Below are 23,126 nucleotides of genomic sequence, written 5' to 3' on the forward strand. Positions count from 1 at the left end.
TTGTGCATCTGATGAGCTTCTTTCCCAGCAGAATCGTCCTGGTCGTTTCCAAGTGCCAACCGTCGACACTCATGGTAATGGCCCCTTTCGACAAGCAGTCAGTGTTTGCCCCCGTCATATGGGCACACACATTGCCGCCACCCATCATGCACTCATAAGGTGCGATGGGATGGAATTGAGACATTATCCCAGTACATTCACATCTTCATCTTCTTGGCACTACGTCCCCACTGGGACAGAGCCTGCTTCACAGCTTAGTGTTCAGTGGGCACTTCTACAGTTATTAACTGAGAGCTTTCTATGCCAAACTTGCCATTTTCGCATTCGCATATCGTTTGGCGGGTACGACTATACTCTATGCCCAGAAAAGTGAAGGAAATTTCCATTACGAAAAGATCCTGGACCGTCCGGGATTCGAAGACAGACACCTTCAGCGTGGCTTCGCTTTAGAGATTACCACTCGACTAAGGAAGACCCCTACATTCTCATTATATGTGCGGTTCTTGGAACATTAAATGTGAGGCACTCTTCTTCCACGCTATTGGGTTCAGATGATTTGCGAAATGGAGTGATTTCGCATCTTCTTAGGGACGATTCAAATATGACGTCCATCGTTTTTAGGGATTTCTAGACCCTCCCTTCTCTGTCTCCCTTTTTCCAATACCTTATACACGTACTGTCACACTTTCGAAGACCCCCCTCCCCCAAATGATGAACGTTATAGCTGAATGACCCCATAAGCTGCATATTCAATAAGTTTGATGACACTTACCTCTGATCCCCTGACCACCAAACAGAGCCAGCTCCGATGCTGCTACGGACGATGATTGCACGTAGGTCAGCAGTAAGCACAGAAAGGGTATTCTTTCGAACCACCTGTAAGTAAAAGATAGGAAGAAAGGAAATTAGTGGATGGTAACACGTATTTCAATTTCTAAGACTTGAAGATTTATTCTCAAACATCATTATGTAATTCTGAGCATCAATTATCCTACAAAAACTCTTTAATCATCCTTCCATAGTCTCTAAGAAAAAGTTACAAAGTGTGACAGAGGGTCGTTTTCGACCCGAAAAGTCAAACAGCTTGCAAAAATCAGTGTGTTGACCCATTTCAGTACTGTTGGGTTTAAATTAAAGGCACACAGCTTCTAGCTTCAGAAATTCTCCCGTAGATCCGGAGTTGGTCATTGTGGCCACCGGGAACCTGCTGCATCTGTAAAAGTCCCTCTAGACGACTCTTACTTTTAAGACCGGTAGTTTTGTAGCCAAACAAGTAATCTGAACCGTCCTTCAGGTATTCACGTGGACTTGAATAGGGATTGTGTGCTTTTCGTCGTTGGCGATTTCTTGGAGATACCGATTTGGTTTTTTCGCTGCTGGTCTTTTTTCGTGCGCTCAACGACGAACCCAGTATCCAGAAGTTGTAAGTCCCAACCTGTCATTAGCACGATTCACTCCAAGCACCCCTTTCATGATCTCATCGTAGCTCAACTGCCTTCGTCTGCAATGTTACACTCTCCTCTAGAGCTTCCTGGGTCATCTTTTTCGGACCTCCGGCTCCGGAGCTGTTACACCTTTTCTGGCCACTTCGAGGACTCAGTCCCAAGTGGATCGTTCACAAAGTACCTTAAGCCAGCATTCAGATGACATCGCCGCCATACTGCCACATACCACTCCTTCTGCTCTTACGACAGGGCTTCCTAGGTTTAATGGATGAACGACCTTGGAGCTTCGACGCGCTGTTTTCTTAGCACCTAACCCAGGTGCCATTGCACCGATTGTTTTATTGCCGCCATAATCTGGCACCCCCGGGTTATCTTCCTTGGACATCCAGCCACTACTTACCAATACCTTGTTTTCCGAACACCTCAACCTCGACGGTTACGCTGCTGCCCTTACATTGGCATGCTCAGTTTCATTGCTTTTGGGTAACCACCACGGTTACCTCAACTTTTGAGTGTCCCGAGCACTTTAACCCAGAAGACAAGGATTATTGAAGGTTCCTCTCATCTTGTTCCGATGTAGTTCCCTCAACAAGCCTAATACCGCCTGCATCGTCAAGATCTCCGGAGCAGTGCCGGATTTGGGCTTCGGGGGCCCGGGTCAGATCTCATAAAGGGGGCCCCTTAATGCAGAATTCAGCACGTTTCGAGATTCCACAATTTAAAGTATTGAATTTGAGTTTTGAATGAGATGTTCGGTCTTAGCCCCAAACGCAAAGGGGCGTACGTTACATTTTGATCGGTTATTAGCAATATAAATTGCAAAAATTTCAACTTTTTTCAAGCCTCCCAAAAGTTTTTAGATGATTTTTCCGTCCAATGGGAAATATTTGATAATTTGAACAAGATTGGTCAGTTTTTTTGGCTTCTATATAATTTATATGGAGTGAAAAATTGCTGAGTAACTTGAAAGTCGTTTTTCAAAGCTTTCAACCCCTTTATGTAGAAAATTGCATTATGTCACTATTCTATTTTTTTTTTAGTTTAGGCAAAAGGAACAAAATAACTAGTTGATATAATGACAAACACGTTTTTCTAAATTGTATATGTAATGATCCTTTGTTCATTGAAATTTTAAAACACGAGCAAAAGTAGTATCAAGAATTCAACAATTTTGACTCAGACAGGGTAATGCTACTTTGGCACTACATAACTACAAAAAAACGCCCTTCTCTTCTCTAGACACTACATAACCAGGAGAGTCTCTGGCATTCATCATTATCGCAACATCGAAAGTTTCAAGATGCTAAACGAACCGATTATCTACTATGAAACCATGTAGGTTGTTGTGTACATTTTATATGGAATTTATAGATGGGCCAGTACAACCTCATCATCTACGGCATACAAAATAGAAACTAACTTAAAACTAACTATCGCGTCAATGTGTGTAAGTGTAAGGGAACACTTGAAGTTTCTTAAAGCATTCCAAATAAGTTGAAATTGTAGAGTTCGAATAGGAAACCAATAAACTCTTTGAATTAACGTTCAACGCTCCGTCATCGTAATCATCGCCATTATCAAAACTTCAAAAACAGTTTTTCTTTTCAAATCTCAAAATTATTCGATGAAAATGTATTAACTGTGTTTTGGTTGGAGAAAAGAATAAAGTGAACCCATTTTCCTGTAAATTTTCTTAATTTTAAACGAAAAAACTGCTTTTGAAAATTCCGAAATCAATGACGGATCCTGCCCCCTTAAACAGTATTTTCAGGGTTGGCTGTATTCTTAAGATCTTGTAATCACGTTAAGCGTAAAAATGCGCTTAACGTTTTTGCAGACACTAAAAAATAAATCATGAGATTTTATAAAATATTAAAGAATTTTATATGACTGAACGATACTGTGAGATTTATAGATCAGGAAAAGAAAAAAAAAATCTACTCAAATATTCTGATGTTGAATTCACCGTTAGAATTATATGTCCAAAGAGAAAACATTGAAAAGTATTTCACAACATTTTTTGTTTTGTTTTTTTTTTTGGTTCCTCGGGGGGCCCCTTTAATTGGGGGGCCCGGGGCATTTTCGGGCCTGCTCCGGAGTATCTCCAGGTCAAGACTTGCTAAATTGTTCCGCTCCCATGGGGAGGTATCATCCCCTTATTTCATTTCTGATCCCGGTTCCTCACACCAACTCTACCCGGTCTCACCAAGTTCTGCCTTCAGTGGAACATTAATGGCTTTTATCACAATCTGAGCAACCTAGAGCTTTTGACACACTTCAGTTCCCCCTGGGTTATTGCCCTGCAGGAGGTGAATCGTACGTCAACTACCGCTATAAACCGCTCATTCGGCGAACAATACAGATGGACAATGAAGAAAAACAGGAACGTGCCCTCGGCGTCTTGCTGAATGTCCCTTTGATAGAAATCGACAGTAAGGCTTCCCGACGATCATCCGGAGATAGAAGATAAACTAAGGTTTTGCCGATTCGTCAACATAAGATGCCGTTCACCATTAGGACGGCAAAGTGGTTATCATGGGAAGAATTTCTTGATTCTATGAATCCTTCCCAAAACTCGACAGATTTAAGGGAGGAAATTAACGCTTTTAGTGGTAAAAGGAAAATCATGCCATTGCCGAAGCACTAGGAAACTACTTTGGAAACCTAGTCAGTCTCGATGCATACGACCCAGTTTTCCGTCGTAAAATTACAAATAACCAATTCTGTTTATCCAATTTCGTGATTCCAGAGGACAATGACACCACTCCGATAAATTGCTCTTTCTCTATGCGAGAGCGTCGGGTCTAGTTCCAGTAAATCCGCCGGCCCTGATGGCATCGGCTACCCAATCATTAAAAACCTTCAACTCGGAGCCAAAATGGAACTGTTAGAGATAATAAATAGTATGTTGCACCAGCGCTTATTCCCGGACGAATGGAGAGAAAGTCTGGTCATCCCTATTCCCAAAAACAACGTAGCCTCTCGGAAAACATCCAAATCTTGGCCTATATATCTCACGTGCTGCCTCTCGAAGGTGGTCGAGAGGATGGTTAACCGAGCGGTTCAAAGAGCACACAATGGTCGGAAAAAAACGAAGTTTGGCCAAAACTCGTTTTATCGCCTTAATCGATGAAATATGTAATCTGAATATGTTATTTGACGTTTTTATTGTTTCAGAAGGGGTTATTCACATATTACGTAATTATTTTTTTAAGTTTTTTTTTTTATTAGAAATGCAATAAAATTTGGCTGAAAGCACAAATTTTGTTTGTATTTTAACGAGTTTGATTGAAATATGTTTGAAGAGTGGTTAAATATATTTTATTTCAACTTTGTATGAAAAATATCGTCAAAATGTATGAAAATATTGAATTATTCAAAAAGCTCCAACTTGCAAATCAGCAAATTTCTGCAAAAAATTTAAACGTTTTTTGTAAGATCTAAGGATACATTTTAAAGTGCAATATTCAAAATGGCGGCGACATGACGCGACAAGAGTTGTTTTTCATGTTCAAAATCATAAAAATTACTAAAGTGTAATATTGAACAATATTAAAGCTTCAACCAAATATTTTTTTCCATCTTCATGCTTGATACAAGTGTTGAACCATAAGCTTTCAGATAGTGCGTAACTCTAAGAAAATATTGCATTCCTTAAATATGCATTTTGTACTTTATTTTATTGTTACATTTTTCAATTTTTTGACTTATGTCAGTTTGACGTCATAAAAGTCAAAGAAATTTAAATTTTAGTTAAACTTCAACCAGGAATCATAATAATATAATACATGAGGTATATTTTAAAATGATAAAAACCATAAAAATCTCAAAAAGTGTTTGGGTAGTTTTGGCCGCTCCTTTATATGGAGCCCGACCATTGTGGAGCAGCTCGAAGCGGATGGTAGCCTCGGGCATTGACAGCATGCACAGAACAGATAGCAAAGATGACAACAAAAACAGCTGCCAAAATTAACGCGAACACTAGCGCACCTTGTGGCGGCGGGCAAGCTTTTTGACACAGTAAATTTTTCGAAAAATGTACTGAATTAGACAAGAAAACTCGTATATTTTTTTTTAGATTTTTACTCCAAGGTTGTTGGAAAAAAGGTAGTCTCCAGAAAGAGTTGAATATTTTCATTGAACCCATGATGACCATGAAATTTCAATCGCAATTCAGACATAACTTAAATTTTACTTATCTAAAAATTCACAATTTTTACACACATTTTTTTTAGTTATCGCAAATATCAAATTTTGCAAAAAAAAATCATTTTTCACTTTTAAAAAATTTTAAAAAGAAGCAGTTTTACTGAAAAAAGTTATACTACAACCCAAATTTATGATATTTGTTATATTGCACTTAATCAATTCATTTAAGAATGATTGCTTATTCAAAATATTGAAATTTTTGTCTAAAGCCTGAATACGTCTAAAGGAATTGCTAAAGAAATTTCTCACCGATTCCTTAAAGAAATTTTCTACAGCAACTCCCATTTGAACTGACAGTTCTTTTCAACTGCGTACTGCGATCAGAAAAAAGCGCCTTCTTGATCGATTCCTTGCAGAAATTTCCCATGCATCAAGATAGGCCGATAAATTACTTGTCAGCAGCGAATCAGGCTTAAATCTGAGTTTTGTTTTAACTCAAAATTTTGATTATGCAATGTTGGTAATATCCAACTGAGCTAGTTCAAAGTTTTTAGGGCGAATATTTTGTGCTCTCGCGTACGCAGCCAGAGAGCTTTCGCGTATGCGGCCAAGCAACTGGTACACGAGGTAAATAAATGAATGAATGAAAACGGAAACCTCTGAAAGTATGCAAAAAATGTAATAAAATGATACAGATAGTACTTCTCCGTATCAGACATATTCGTTTTGGTAGTTTTCATCCTTTTGAGGACTTGCAATTGCCACATTTGGATCCTTGTTTTATGATGATGAAATTCCTCATTTTGCGTCTCGAACCTGCGACACCCGTATTGTTGAGTTGTTGTCCTGCTCCTTTGCTCCTACGGCCACATAAGATGAATAGTATTGGAAAGAAAAGTAACCAATTTAAACCATCACTAAGGAATTTACTTATTTTTTCTGCTTTTGTAAAACGCGAGTCTGGTTGAACACCGGAATTCGGTAATCGTTTCTCCTCCTCAAACGTCAGCCATTGCACTGAGTTTTATTTCGTCCATTTCATGCGCATTTTGAATGGCGTTCAAACCGTTGATTTTAGCAATATAGTTTGTTTGGAGAAGTTTCTTGGTATATTAAAGCGCATCTCCTGATGAAAAAAGTTTTGTGATCAATCCACCTAGCAGTGAGATAGAAAAACTATGTTTTCAAAACATTTAGATAGACATATGGTGTCTTCGGCAAAGTTGTAGAATTGGCAATTTGAAACAACTTTGTCAAAGACATGATTTTTCTATCTCTTATACTTTTTGAGATATATGCCGTTGTATGTGAATGTCCCCTTAGAATCATATTTTTAATAATAACTTTTTTCCAAGAATTTTGCCATTTTTTGTGTTTTCTACAAAGTTACGCTATCTTTGGAAGTAACAAAGTTATTAATGAATTACTCTTTTTTCAAGGGGTAGTTTAGGCCCCTATAACTGCCTTCGGCGCAAAATGGCACAGATAACTCTTACAAATCATAAAAGAGCCATATCTTCCCTTTCGGCAGATAATTAAAACATTTGTCTATAAGCGTCTTTTCGTGAGTTCTAACTATTGAACAAACAAACCTTATTAAAACGTTTTCTACCGACAATTCCTTTACTTTAAGAGATAGAGAGGTGCAATGCTCAGCAAAAACACGCGTCTTAAGATAGGGGGAAATGGGGCAGTTTGGCCACCTTTAGAAAAAGTCTATAAAAGTGCTAAAAATGTTATGGAAACTTTGGGTTTTTGCGTGATTTCCAACAATTCTTAGATCAATACACTAGATCTGTATGATTTTCGTTGTCTTATAAAATTCCCGAATAAATGAGAGATTTTTCAAAATTTGTAATTTTTTGAGTGGATTTTTTACCGATGGGGTGAAATGAGCACCCTATTTTTGGTTGTATAATTACCTCATATAACCTAAAAAATCAACTATTTTTTTCACTACACTTGAAAGTTATTAATATTTATAAACAATCCGTGCAAAAAGATTGAATTTTAAAAATCATTCTAACAGCCAAATTTTATCATTCTAAAATGATGGATTTTGAAAGAGCCATTTGGGGCAATATGGGCAGTTTTTTAAACTTAATTTATTTCTTTTTCTTTGAGTTTAGAACACTGACTTGTAGCATGTCTATTGCTACATTTCTATGTAAGCTTTGGGCTTGCATGTTATTTCAGATGAAATTTCAAGAATTTAAGCAGTTTTCAAGGGGTGCTCATTCCACCCCATTGGCCAAACCACCCCGACTTCCCCTATCTAACAACATTGTAGAAGACATGCAAAATGTTATCATGTTGTCAACGACGAAATAAAACACAGTGCTGGAAAGTGGATCTGATACGCTATACAACGTGTTATGCCGGGCATTAAATCTAAGGACTAAGGACATCTCTAAGGACACTCGTCTAAAAATTTGAACATCAGACGGAGGTTTCTGCTTCATTTACATCATAGCAATCCTTTGGTGGAGAGCAATAAACAAAGCTCGATACATTGGGATTGAATATTGAGTCCATTCACTAATTTCACAACGCCGAAAATGGCCATTTCCGAACCCACCCACCCTCTTGTAACGCGTTTTGTATGAGTAATCTAAAAAATGTATGAGCAGTAACATCTTAACGACAACGAATTTATTTTAATATTGATTAAATATGTGAAAACACGGCAGATTGTAAATAAAAGACGACAGAGTGTAAATCATACTAAATCATACTGGCAACTGAAACGGTTCTACAAAAAATCACTAATACTGGATTTGTAGTGACGTTTTAAACTGGCTTTGAACAACGATCGATTATTCAGAGTTTTTAAACTTTCAGGAAGTGCATTATATTCCGTAGAAAGAAATTCTCATTTGGCCTAGACAAGTACTGGCTCGTGAGCGCAATAAGTTATTTGCATAACGAGTATTGTGTTCATGATTAGAAACAGTGAAGCTGATGTTCTGATGCATATTTGGTTTTTTTCAATATATCATACATAAACAAGCATGTTTGTAACTTACATAAGCCACGTAAAGGAAGGATGTTCTGCGAAACGTTGGAGTAGAGCTCAACAGTGGGAAATAGTTGCGGTAAATGAAAAATGATTTTGAGGCATCTATTCTGCAAAACTTGAATTTTTTGAAGGTTTGATTTGCTTGCATGACCCCAAACAATAATGAAGTACAACAGATGTGAGTGGATACAACCGTAATAAAAACTTAACAGTGTATGCTTCGGTACAAATGTTTTCACGCGATGCATTAGACCACAAAGGGAAGCAATTTTATTTCGAAGATGCTCTATATGCTCTTTCCAGGAAAGGGTGGCATCTAATATCAGACCAAGGTATTTGAAATTTTTCACTTTTTCAATCGCTGTTGTTCCCACAATAGGGTTGTTGTGTGATATCATTTTTTTCCTCGGTGAATGAAACAAAATGTATTTTGTTTTTGACAAATCAAGGGAGAGTAAATTTGTATCGTAATATCTTACAAGCAAAAGCATGTCGTGATTGATAAAATCTATAATGCATGAAGTTTCAAAATGAGGATAAAACAGTGCTGTGTCATCAGCAAACAGCCTTGGAGTGCCCTTCAGTGGCAAGTTTCCAATATCGTTTATGTATAAGAGAAACAAAAGTGGCCCAATGTTACTTCCTTGTGGAACCCCAATGTTAACAGTTTGAAGAGAACTTTGCGCATCTTGTAACATTACGAATTGTTGCCGATCACACAAGTAGGTTCGAATTATCTCCAACCCTCGTATGCCATAACTTTCCAGTTTTTGTAGAAGAATATCATGATTCAACGTGTCAAATGCTTTTTTCAGGTCGATGAATAAGCCTCCAACAGTGAATTTGTTATCGATTTTTCTGATCAAAAAATCAACAAGCTCTACAATGGCAGTAGACGTACTGCAGTCTTCTCTAAATCCAAATTGGAATTTATTTAAAACATTATATTTGTTCAAAAAATCTGTAACTCTGCTGACAAGCAACTTTTCAAAAACTTTACTAAATACGGACAACGTTGAAATAGGACGATAATTACAAGGATCAGATTTGTCACCGAATTTGAAAATAGGTGTAACTTTAGCCACTTTTGAACAATCTGGATATTTACCTTGTATAAGTATTTGATTGAAGAGTTCCATGAAGATATGTGAAAACTTGTTAGTATTATATTTAATGATACTGGAGGGAAAGTTATCTGGTCCACAGCTTTTTCCTTTACGATGCGCGGACTAAAGGACAGCATGCAGACCTCATTTCGCTGGATATCTCCAAGGCATTCAATAGAACATGGACGCCTTTGGTACTAAAACAACTAAAACATCGTGCGCATGCAACCATCTGCCGCTAAGCGAGTGCTTGCGCTTCAAAAACAGCTGGAAACGATAGGGTCGCTTTGTTTGATCAAGCAGATCGAATCCTCCGCGAGATTGCAAATTCCAGTCTTCTCCCTGTGGGTAGAGTCCGCTGGCATGGAGCGAGCACTTGGAAGCTTATTCAAGTTGCGGACGCGTATTCTTTATCCACCATCCGAAAGTTAAGGACTTCCGACGCTCGATAACGCTAAAAAATCATACAGAATGATTTATTTTGTATGGTCCAAGCTGGGTTATACTTCACTGAGGCCTTAAGTGTCAGTAATATGAATCAAAGCGGTACTCCCTCCAAACATAGACGAGCAGATACAAAAGACTTTTCGTAGTGGTTACGACTCCACGGTACTTAGAACGTCCGTACTGGAGCTCCTGTGGACTAAATACCCAGAACACATACACCGTTACACAGACGGCTCTCTTTCCCAGCGGGGAGTAGGTATTGGTATCTCCGGTGCTGATCTGACACTCTGTCAAAGTCTGCCAACTGAATGTTCGTTTTTCTCTGCCGAAGCAGCGGCCATCTTTTATGAAGCCATCTTACCAGCGAGTTCTCCAATCCTCATCCTCACTGATTCCGCCAGCGTCCTGTCAACCTTACAGTCTGATCGGCCGTCCCACCCGTGGATACAGGGTATACGTGCCCATACTCCTGGGACAGTCACTTTCACCTGGATTCCTGGGCATTGTGGTATTCAAGAAAATGTGGCGGCAGACTTATTAGCTGGTACAGGACATCAAATGTCTCTCTTTACCCTCGCTGTTCCACCCTTAGACGTAAAACGCTGGGTTGCTGAATCCATCAGAAATTACTAGGCCCAAGAATGGCATCAAAATACCTTGGCACAGCTTCGAAACATACAGAAAGTTACTTCTAGCTGGGAAAATAACTCCTCGTTCCGCGACCAGCAGATTATTTCACGCCTTAGGACCGGACATACCCGTTTTGCCTACAATTTTGATGGCAGATCTTTCCGTCAAGAATGTAATCTTTGCGGGGTACACAACTCAACAGAACACGCAATCTGCCACAGCCCTCTTTACGAACACAACAGAAAAACAAATAACTATTACGTTTTCGGCTTACAGAAGTCGTCGGCCCAGCGAAGGCGAACGTACCCTATTTAAAAGTGGTGTTGTCCATCGCCCAACGTCTAAGTTTGTTTGAAAGTTCATTTGTAACAGATCCGTCCTAGCCTTTTGCTAGCCGGCTTCCAAATTGCAGGCCATTCTTAGCAGTGTGTTTGTAAAATCATTTTAATTGTTAAAAACCCACAATGGTGAGTCCCCTCGGTAGGTCTCAACAGCTGACCCCTCTGGCCATCCTTCTCTACCCCATTTTCATGGGATGCCCATCCGGCATTCTCTTGGGGCACCCTTCCGGTGCTCCTAGTCAGGTGAAGAACTGGCCATATGTCAATGTGCTAAAATTCATCTTAATAAAGGAATGAAATAAAAAAGCTGGAAGGATACGCTGGGCAGGGCATGTTGCAACAATGCCGGACAACAGCTTTGCAAAGATGGTGTTCGCTTCGAATCCGGTCGGAAGAAGAAGGCGTGGGGTGCAGTGAGCTAGGTGTATTGAATAGGTGCATCAGGACCTGGAGAGCAGCCGAGGATGGGGAGAGGCGGCAATGAACCGAGTGAATTGGCGAAATATTGTTGGCGAGGTTTTATCAAATTGATTGATGTAGAATCAAATGAATAAATAATAAGAATCGTTCATTTGAAATTTAATTAGTCTTAAAAGAAGTTAAAACGCAATCAAAGTTTAAAAAATAGATATACGATTGAGAACCACTGCTCTCCCCGAGTGGATCACTCGTAACGCAAACGCTCAAGCATGTCGAAGATCAATCGAGCATCGTCGTTCGGTTTGCACAGTTGTCACTAAAACAACATACATATAAGCTCAATTTGTGTGTCCCCATAACCCCCTGTTGCGATGTGGATGAGCTCCGTCCAAATATTGGCACAATTATGAAAGAACCGAAAACCAACATCTCAATTAAGATTTGTTGTTCTGGTACACTGAAAACCGCGCGCGATTGTTATCTTTGCCGAATCGGCACAAGTGCTTTTTTCGCTCTCAAAGAGGTCAGTTTACTTGAGATGAGAGGAGTCGCGTGTTTTGTCACTTAACCCACTCAAACGAGCGAACGACACGAATGAATGCCAAGTGAATCTCTTCACCAACGTATATCTTCCATCATCCAATCGGATCTTGCTCATATTCTTAATTGCTTAGCGTAATTGTACATTAGCCGGTTCGTGTTTGTTTCGTTCATCAACTGATTTGAGTGGCTCAGATGAGATATGCGTCCCCGAAGCAGCTGGTACGTGTGAACGATCAACAAAACGGTTTGACATTTAAGGGCACTTCGGAAGGGTTAATTGACTTGGACAAGTTGATACTTGATCCGGTGTGGGCGAGATATGATTTCTGACTGTGCGATTATGATTGATGGGAACATTTCACTCAGAGTTTGTCAATTGTACCGTTTGACGGGGCTTCTTTTGACTCTATTTAGACGTTCTTCAACTTTGAGGTTTTGGGCTCTTGGAAGCCCTGTCTGACGGTATGTCAAATGTAGGCGAATTGAGGATGTAGATTTTAGAAGAGCTATTAATTTCCTAGATTGTTTTCGAAGATCATGAACGTGACTCAATTCTCGTTGCTCGATTCAGTACTCCATAGATCACACTTTCCGTACGTGATTCTCTTACTCAACTTCCACCTAAACGCTTAATCAAAATTTACAGCCTGTCTGAAATCGACCACACATTTTCCCGTTTACTCGCCCAGAATGTGCGTGTCCATTAAGATAGAAACCTAGAAACAGATGCCTTCTATTCTCTCAACTTTCGGCACTTGCTCAATTTTAAACTAAGCCCCAATGTTCCCCGCTTAGTCATAGATTGTGGGTAGCATAAATTTCAACTTCAACCACTACCACCAGAAGCAGCTCAATTTCATTTTCACAAAACCGAAACCAAATGGCCTTGACATAGGCGGGAGGGAAAATTTTTATTGTTTCCGCAGTTTTCCAGCTCCCAGTTTTCCCTCTGCAGTATCAATGGAACACAGCTGCGCGCAGTCGAAATAATTTAAACGGTTGTGACTAATGTGTCTGCAAGGCCTGTCCTCGTTGCCGTTCTGGTGGGAAGGAAATTGGTATCGTTTCGGAAACGGAGCTCTGGGAGCATTTATGAATGAGCCGGAGAAGTTTTCCGTCGACTCGCGGGTAATTGGAGGCATGGTGGGGGTTTGCAAATTTGGACGTAGATTTCCAACCGACAATGTCGGAGGATATTTAGGGGCAGACTGGTTCACTTGACAGTAATGTGAAACACAGACATAGCGAATTGGAAATCACTGCCCTTAAGCAGTGTGAACTTTTAGTACTAAAATGACTGTTAATCAATTTGCAATGAAATTGAACTCAAATGCCAAAATTCGCTTGATATTGTGAATGAAATGTTCCACTGTTGCAAAACATTGATTCACTTGTAAACATTCTCATATATTAAAAAATATTGGACTGTCCTTCAAGGTTTGTTCCAATATATGACTTTTTGAATCGAAAAAATATGTTGAGCTCTTTTCGTTTTTGGGTTCATAAATATTCAGCTCTGTACATGACTTCATAAAGGAATCTTAGTTATTCAAGCTCTAGATCTAGGATTCATGCGTCTGCGCCACACACTACTTCCGAGTTTCCCACCGAACATTGTCCGCAGCACTTTACGCTCAAAACAAATTCTTCAACAACTTCAAACACATCCCCATCAAACACTACCTCAGCACCTACACCACCAAGCCTGGCTCTATCTCTACCTGCAACGAATCTATGACAAAAGGTCGAAAGGACAGAAAGTCGAAAGACAAAAGGTAGAAGGCACAAAAGGTCGAAGAATAAAAAAGGAGAGATAAAAGGTCGAACGTTTCATGCAAAAATAAGGTTTTGACGGAAAAAAATGTATGGAAACTTTTTTTGGCACGGCCGTGTAAAAAAAATCCATACTTCGTTTTAGTAAAATCAATGATCAAGCTCGCTGTCTCCTTCTTCAGATGCACGAAGGCCTTCTCCACTAACCTGCGATCGATTTCGATAAGGTCGACCGTGTGATGATAGTGTCGTTTCTCTGCACCCCAGATCTCCTAACAGCACCCTTGAGTGCAATGTTGAACAGTAAATTTGAAAGTGCGTCTCCTTGCTTCAATCCGTTAAACGCTGCAAACGAGGTTGACACTTCATTTGCGATCCGAACACTTGATTTCGAACCATCCAGCGTTGCACGAATTAGCCTTATTAGTTTCACCGGAATGTTCAGACATTATCTGCCACCGTTCATTTCTCTCCACTGAATCGTACTCTGCCTAGAAATCAATGAACAGATGGTGGGTCCGTAAGTTATAATAACGAAATTTATCTAACATCATATGTTGTCGATCGGCCCTCACGAAAACCAGCATGGAATTCGCCGATGAAGAACTTCTCGAGCGGTCTCAGTCGGTTAACCTTCTTTGTGCATTGGGGTCATTTTTAGCCAATCTGCACGGTAAAGGAGCTGTGACTTTGTAGAGAAAAGAGATAAAAATCTAAAATATTCGGACTTTTCCTAACCTCTGAAAACAATCATTTTTATGCTAAAAGAAGCTTTCAGCATCCTCTAAGGTCAGCGCTACAAAAACATGACTTTGAAACGCTCTGATAAATCGTTTTTTTAGCTTTATATGAAACTCTTTCGAAGATTCATCCAGGGATTTTATCAGTAATTCCTCCAAAATAATCTGTTTCGTAATCTCTGGCGGTTTTCTCGAGATTTCTCCAGGAAGAACTTTTGTTCGCTACCAGATTCTCTTGGCCGGTTCCGATAGGGCTCCAGAAATACCTTCAGCCATAAGTTCAGGAATTTCCTCCAGGAGTTCTTCCTGGGATTCCCAAGGATTTTTCCTGGAATTTTTGCAAGGATATTTCTGTACCTATTTCGCCAGGAGTTACTGACGTATTTCTGCCAAAATGCCTCCAGTAATTTCACCAAAGATTCTCCAATAATATCTTTACTGAGATTTGCCCAGGAATTTATCCAAGGATTCCGCAGGCAACTTTTCCAGGATTTTTTGCAGAGATAACTTCAAGGACTGCTTCAGAGATTCTTCCAAAGATTCTTTATGCGATTTATCGTAATAAATCTCCAAAAAAATCCGGAAATATTTCTAAGGATTCTTCTAGGAAAATCTCTAGAGAGATTTCTGCAGAGATCTATTCAAGGCTTTCTCCAGATTACACTACGAAAATTTCTCAGAGGATTACTTCAGACATTCCTCCAAACATTTCTCCACTAATTTTTCAGGTAGTCCTCTCAAGATTGCTTCAAAAATTCTTTCCGAGATAACAAAAAACAGCTTCATAAATTCCTATAGAGATACTAATGATTTTTCCAGGTAATCATTCAGGGATACCTTTGAAATTACTCCAGAGATTCGTTCTGGGCTTCCAAATAATCTTACGGGTTTCGTCTAAAAATTTCTCCCTACATTCCTATAGAGATTCACTCATGAACTTCTCCAGGGATTTATTAAAAAAGAATAAGAAGTCCTTAAGCATTTTCACCACGAATTTTTTTTAGAGATTCTTTCAGCAGCTCCTTTTCTGAAGAAGTTTTTGTAAAAAAAAAACCTGGATAAGTTCCTGAAGAATTCTCGAAGTAAACCTTGAAGGAACCTCTTGCAAACATTTAGAGTAATCTCTAACGGTATCCCCGGTGAAATTCCTGGAAAAAAAAATCCTGGAGAAATTCTTGCAGGAGCCTATTTTGGGATCCCCGAGGTAATCTCTGGAGGAACCCATGAACAAATAATTGGAACATAAATATGCTTCTCGACTACGCAGTATTGATTTTTTCAATGACTGTTTTATAATGAAAACTGCATTGACTAAAAGCATATTTCATTAAAATATACAGTCGATTCTCTTCCAGCTCATCCTTGAAACAATTTCGAAAGGAATCCATTAGAGAATTTCTGAAATCTTTGGAGGAATTCTTAAATAAAAAGAACACAAATCTCTGCAGGAATTTATGAAGGATTATCTAAATTAATTACTGAAAAACTCCTCTATGGAGGAATACCTAGAGAATCGTTGGGGGTATCACAGGAAGAATCACCATAGGGATTTTGCTGATGGAATCCCTAGAGAAATCCCGGAAATATCCCTTGTAGAGATTTTTCTGAAGATTTTCCTTGAATTATCTTTGGAGGAATCTTTGGCGAAATTTCTGTAGAAATCTCAAGTGGAATCTCTGAAGGAACCTATGTAGAGATTTTCCAAAAGATGTTACTAGAGGAATTTGTGTATACATTTTCCCAATGTAATCCTAAGAGAAATTTTTAGCAGAATTTTTGCTGGAAATCTTGCAGGAATTCATCGGAAAATCTCTGGAAGAATTCCAAGAGGAGCTCTTGGTGGAATTGGTGGATGTATTTTTGGAGGGCCAGAACGAATATCTCGAGAAATTTCTGACGAATTCCTGTAGGATTATCTCGAATTATCCTTGCAGTCAGTCATGTAATGATTTTCTTGGTGATAATTCTGGGAGAGATCCTGGATGAAGTTCAAGTGAGGAATTCGTCAGTTGTAGAATACCTGGAGGAATTCATGATGAAATCCCTGGAGGAATTCATTGTAAAATCTCTGGAGCGAATCGTGGAAGAATTCCGAAAAAAAACTCGGGAATAGTTCCTGGACGAATCTTTGGAGAAATATCTTGAGTAATCTTTGAAGAGTCCTAATTTAAAAAAAATGAAAAATTCTCTACAGGAATCTCTACCAGGAAAAATCGCTTGAAAAAATTCAGAAAAAAATCTCCGTAAAAATATTGGAGTAGAGTAAAGTGGGGCAAAAGTTCGAGGGGCAAGAGTTTCTTTTTGAGATTTCTAGCTCAAATCAAAACTTAGAAATGTCATGGTGGTTCGAATGCTATTCAATTAAGAGACTTTCACTCCAAATATCATAAAAATCGATTGAGATTTGGAAAAGTTATGGCTATTTGTTGTTTTTCGACGTAAATATTGTAATATTTGGTCAAACTTTCGATGCATGGAACCAAATGAAGATAAAATATTTTTCAATATTTTATGTAAGGGCGTTTCTAGGCCTATCATAAGGATGCTTTGACGTGGATTAGTTTTTCCATAAATAGTTGGAATCAACTTTTGGCCCGTAGCGGGGCAAAAGTTCGACCCATGTATAAACCCACGGAAAATTTTTCAAATTTCCTGAAATCTACATATTATCTTCAAATTTAGCGAAATTTGCCTGATCGTGCGAAAAATGTCACAAAAATTTTACATTTCCCTTAGTTTTGCGAAAAACGGTTATTTTTTGGGTGTATTACAATTAACACGGTTTTGGGCATTTTTTGATGAAAATTTAGTGTGTATTTTTCGGCAAACATAAGTTTACGGCTGGTAGAAAGTATGCCTGGCATAAAAGTATTGATATTTTGTGTTTTAGCCAACGAACTTTTGCCCCACACTAGATTCGAACTTTTGCCCCACCGGTGGGGCAAAAGTTCGAATAAGACAATACATTTTGAAACTGTTATAACTAAAAATGGGTAAATATTTTGACACAAGTTTGTTCAGCAAAGTTATAGCCAATATGATGAAGGTTCGCTGCATGGTATTTGTTTTGTTTCATCTGCTATGATTTTCCTGGAAACTTTGATTATACCACTAAGGTCGAACTTTTGCCCCACCTTACTCTATTCCTAGAATTATTTCTAAATTAAATCCACAAATCCAAGGAAAGATTTGACTGAAGGAATCTAGGAAATAATCAATGGAGACTTTCCTGCAGGTAATCCTTGCGAAACCTCCAAATAAATGAATATCTGTAAAAATATCCCTGCAAAAAAAACCTTCGAGGAATTCCTGGAGGGACTCCTATGCGACTTGCTCAAGATATTCCTGGAGCGCTATCTGAAACGGTCTAAAACGTCTTATAACGAACAAAAGTTCTTCCTGGAGAAATCTCTGGCGAAACCCTTTATGGAATTCCTGGAGACTCAAACGTTTATATCATTGGAGTCCAACGGCTTTCTAGGGTTATGTTCTAGGGTGTGTTGATCTGGAAACCTAGAGATCAACACACGTAACCAGTAATTTCTTGGTCAACAAGGCTCATACACTTATGGTAAACTCAGTTTAACATTTTCCGGTAATGACTGAACTCCTTTGAGGAAAGGTCTTTGGATCTACCAGTTAATGTGTGTGTGTTTTACAGCCAAACAGGTTCTATAAATATATCCCACTAAGTTTCAAAATCAAAGATTTTTACGGTTCCAAAAACGCTTATCAAAATCTTGAGTTAGTGAAAGCTTTCGTACCTACAGATGTAATTGAAGATCTTTCAAATGAGCTTATACTGGTATAGATCTTATTCATAAATCCAAGAAAGGTCACTGTTTACGCTTGTAGGTCTTAAGGCCTGTGATCGAGATGTTTTCTAAACTTGACGAAACATGAGTTCACGAGCCTATTTGTGTATAAATGTTGTCTATAAACCTTCTAAAAATCAAAGGAGGTTTAGGATGACCTTCATTAGTCGCTGAACCCAAAACTTGATAAACCTAATTATATGAACTCTTCAATTTCAAGGTTTTGAAAGGTTACTCATTGTACTTATAGATAAACTGTACTCAAGTAGTTCTTGAATAACTTCATATAGTCGTTAACTCAAATCTTGGCAGAGAAGAATTGTATAAGCCCGTATAGATATCGCCCACATTAATCCTCCGAAAGATCACTGATTAAGCTCGAAAATCTGTAGGTCTTTACTCAAAGAAAGGGCTTGTTGTATAACCTTGAACGGTCGTTGAACTCAAAACTTGGCGAAGTATATGTTCGTAAATCAATATAAGTATAGATCTTGTTCATAAACCTTCGAAAGATCACTGGTTACGCTTGTAGAATTTAATGTGGTTTTAGATAACCTTGACAAGCTGTTGAACTCAAAACATGGTACAGCCTATAGCTGTATGGATATCATCCTAGCTTGAAAGATTCTGAAAGATCACTCTTTACGCTTGCTGATCTGATGACCTATACATCAAGTAGTTTTTTGGTAACCTTAAATAGTCATTAAACACAAATTCTGGGATTGTGCAATTATTTAAGCTCGTATTGGTATTAACCTGGCTCCCAATTCTTCGAAAGGTCACTGGTTGCGCCTGAAGATCTGTAGGCCTGAATTCCATGGAGTTCTTGGCTGACCTAGATCACCAAGGCAAATCAGCATACTGATGATACACAAACTCAATCAAACAAATCTTGCTTGTAGTCCGTTTAATAATTGTATAAGAAATTTCGTATAAATGAATTATCTTGAGGACTTGAATTTCATTTACGTAACAATAACTCAATTTACAATACGTACACCTGAATTTTATACATACGCTTGACCCGTACTGATACACCCGGAGATCACCACAGCAGACAGAATCACAAATCGACCACGTTCTGATTGATGGACGGCACTTCTCCGACATTATCGACGTCAGGACCTATCGTGGCGCTAACATTGACTCTGACGACTATCTGCGCCCAAAACTCTCCGTTGTTAACAACCTACGGTGCCGACGGCCGCCCCGTTATGACCTAGAGCGACTTAAGCAACCGGATGTCGAAACTGCGTACGCGTATAACCTCGAGGCTGCATTACCGGAAGATGGTGAGCTGGATGAAGCCACTCATGAGGGCTGCTGGAGAACAGTGAAAGCAGCCATCAACGATGCAGCTGAGAAGAGCAGCATCGTGTAATTGGAGTCGACGGAACAATTGGCTCGACGAAGAATCAAAGCAGATTCTGGAGATGAAGAAAGCAGCGCGCGCGGTCATGTGGCAGCAAGGGACCCAGCGGAACTCGGAACGTTATAGACAGAAACGACAACAGCAGACCCGCCTCTTTCAAGAAAAAAAAACGCAACCTGGAGGAGACAGAGTGCGAGGAGATGGAAAAGCTGTTCTAGTCTCAAGAAACGAGGGAGTTCTTTCAGTAGCACATCGCATCCAGCAACGGCTTCGTGCTACGAGCCGAGATGTACAGAGACAAGTATGAGAGTTTGACGGATGAGCGTGAAGTGATCGAAAGGTGGAAGCAGCACTTCGACGAACACCTGAATGGCGCTAAGAGCACAGTCAATGCAGGTTGAGACAACGAATGTAATGCATTCGTCAGTACTGCATATGATGGAAACAAGATTAAGGAGATTAAGGATGCCGTTCACCAGCTCAAGAACAACAAAGCTGCTGGTAAGGATGATATTGAAGCTGAACTCATAATGATGGGCCCGGAAGCAGTGCTACGATCTGCCTTGGATCCTTGCTGACGGCTGATAATGACGTTAGACGTGCAATACGACGGCGCATCAACAGTGGAAGTCGGAACTGCTATGGCCACTACTAAATGTACCATGTACAAAACGCTCATAAGATCGGTAGTCCTCTAAGGGCATGGAACGTGGACGATGCTTGCGAAGGACCTGCAAGCTCTTGAATTCTTCCATTACTCCAGGAATTTCTCTATGGACATTTTCTATAACGATTTCTCCTAAAATTCTTCCGGACGCTTCTCCGTAAATTCCTGCAGAATATTTTCTACAGGGCTTTTCCCACAGCTTTGTACAGATGTTTCTCGAGACATTTGGCATTTACTCCCAGGGATTTCTCTAGGAGTGCCTACAGCCTCTACAGCGATAAGAGTCTCCAGAAATTCCTCTAAAGATGGCTCCACAGATGCCTCTGAGGATTCCTACATCAATTTACCCAGGTAATCCTTCAGAGATTCCATCAGATGTTTTTCCAAAGACTTCATATAAGAAAACCTTTACAAGGATTTTTCCTGAGATTTCTTAAGCATTTTTTCCAGTTTTTTTTAAGGAATTTCTCCAGAAAACTCTCTTTGTGGGTTCTGAACAGCTTCAGAAAAAAGAGATTTCCCCGAGTATTCTTCTATAGTCTCTGATTTTTTTCCAGTGCTTCTTTCAGACATTTAAGTAGAGATTCTCCCAGAAGTTCCTCTAAGGGTTACTTAAAGATTACTCCATGAAATCCTACATGAATTTCTCCATATTATTTTTCTAGAGGTCTAGGTAGGCTCTAGGCAGGGAATGTCCCAGGAATCCATTCATTTATGTTTCCAGGAATCCATTCAGGTATTTTTTTCAGGGATTTATCCAGGTATCTCTCCAACAAAAGCTTCAGAAGAAAAGTGTCTGGAAAACATCTTGGAGGAATCTCTGCATGAAATCTCGTGGTTATTTCTGATGTGATTACTGTTGGAATTTATGAGGAATTAGAGTACTCTATCCTTCGAGGTATCCACGGAAAAAAATATGTTTAAACCAATTTTCTAGAAAAATGGAAAATCCTCGGAGTAATTCCTATAGCGATTTTGAGAAGGTATCTCTCGGAAAATTCATGGGGGAGACTCTAGGGTAATTAGTGAAGTAATTGCATGTATAATCCTTGGAGAAATTCCTACAGGAATTCCTGGAGACATCTCCAAAACTATTCCTGGAGTAATTTAGGGAGTTTTACCTGCAAAAAACTCTGCAATTATCCTTGAATGAATTTTTTGAGAAATAACTTCAATAAGCCAAGAAGCAGTTGTAGCAATTCCTGAAGAATTCTTTTTTGGCAACTCTGCAAGAATCCTTGTAGAGATTTTTCGAGAGGAACCCTTCGAGTAGTCTCCAGAAGAATTTCAGGAGAAATCTGAATAAATCACTGGAAGAATTTCAGAAGAAATCTGAAATATCACTGGAAGACTCTATGGAGAAATACCTGTACCAGCTGCTGAAGGAACTCTTGGAGTGATCTCATTAAAAATATTGCCGAAGCAAACTATGGAGGAATCACTGCCTGGAGGTATTCCTACAGAAATTCCTCCTTTTTGGAATTATTATTTGATAAAATCCTGGAGAAACTTCTAGAAGAATTCCTAGAGGAATTGCTAAAGGTACTCCTGGATCCTTATATGAGAACTCTATGACAAAATCCCTGGTGGAATTCCTGAAAAAATCACTTTTTGCGTCACTGTAAGAATTATCTTGGAGGAAGTTCTGGTAGAACCTCTGCAGAAATCTTCGATAAAAATCCTGGAGAAATTATTTTCCAACACCAATGTTTTTATTAAACAATTTGACCAAGGAAAATGAACGATTCGGGTAACTTTCGTACTACACAACTTTCTTTGGTTGCCAGTAGTTCTCTATAGGCATGAAACGTGGACGATGCTCGAGAAGGACTTGCAAGCACTTGGAGTCTTCGAACGTCGAGTGCTTAGGACGATGGCGGTTTGTAGGAGATGTCTGCGAAGGATGAACCACAAGCCTTCTGCGGTGAACCCAGTATCGAGAAGGTGGCCAAAGCTGGAAGGATACGTTGGGCAGGGCATGTTGCGAGAATTCTGGTGTTCACTTTAGATCCGGTTGGTACAAGAAGGCGTGAAGCGCATTGAGCTAGGTAGGTGGATCAAAGGTACAGCGATTTGGCGAGCGGGCAGAACCGAGGATTGAGAAATGCGACCACCAACCGAGCATTGTGGAGTGAAATCGTTGATTTAGTGCTATCTGTTTAGATGTTAACTGAATAAATAAAATAAAGCATTAGTTCGCACAAACTTATTAATATTTGAAAATCTCAGAACAATAAAACTTGTGAATGATTCAAGGGAACACATTAATGGTTATATTCTTCGTACTGCTACATATGTCTAAGATATTTCTACTCGAGCTCACGTTAGAGTATAGGCCTAGATAAATAGATCAGTAATCAATGGTTTCCGGGAGCTTCGTTAATATTATTCAAACTCAAGAAGAATCAAATAACTACGATCCACAAAAGATTGAATTCTGACCATACCTAAGGCTATCAAAGAACACATTTGAATGTAGGCCTTCAGATCTACACGAGTCATTGGATACCTTTCTGATGTTAACAAATAAAGTCAATACCCAAAAAGGCTTTGTGAAGTATGTCCTATGAAGCTCTAAATTCATAGTTTTCTTGCGGTAATTCAAATATTTTCTTGCGTGCATGGCTTTGAATCTGCGAGCATAATTAGTAATTTCTTC

At 39.2% G+C, this 23,126-nt stretch overlaps 1 protein-coding gene across 14 annotated transcripts in view; it reads right to left on the reverse strand.

The window, feature by feature from the left end:
• The window catches only part of LOC5574086 (collagen alpha-1(XVIII) chain), a 980,207-nt gene that overhangs the window by 634,516 nt on the left and 322,565 nt on the right, over positions 1-23,126 (reverse strand). For all 14 annotated transcript variants that reach the window (XM_021840445.1, XM_021840446.1, XM_021840452.1 and 11 more), the window contains exon 4: positions 773-876. In XM_021840445.1, the coding sequence (XP_021696137.1) occupies positions 773-876 (104 nt within the window). The remainder of the gene's footprint in view (positions 1-772; positions 877-23,126) is intronic.

Source organism: Aedes aegypti, chromosome 2 (assembly GCF_002204515.2).
Source record: "Aedes aegypti strain LVP_AGWG chromosome 2, AaegL5.0 Primary Assembly, whole genome shotgun sequence".
Lineage (NCBI taxonomy): Eukaryota > Metazoa > Arthropoda > Insecta > Diptera > Culicidae > Aedes > Aedes aegypti.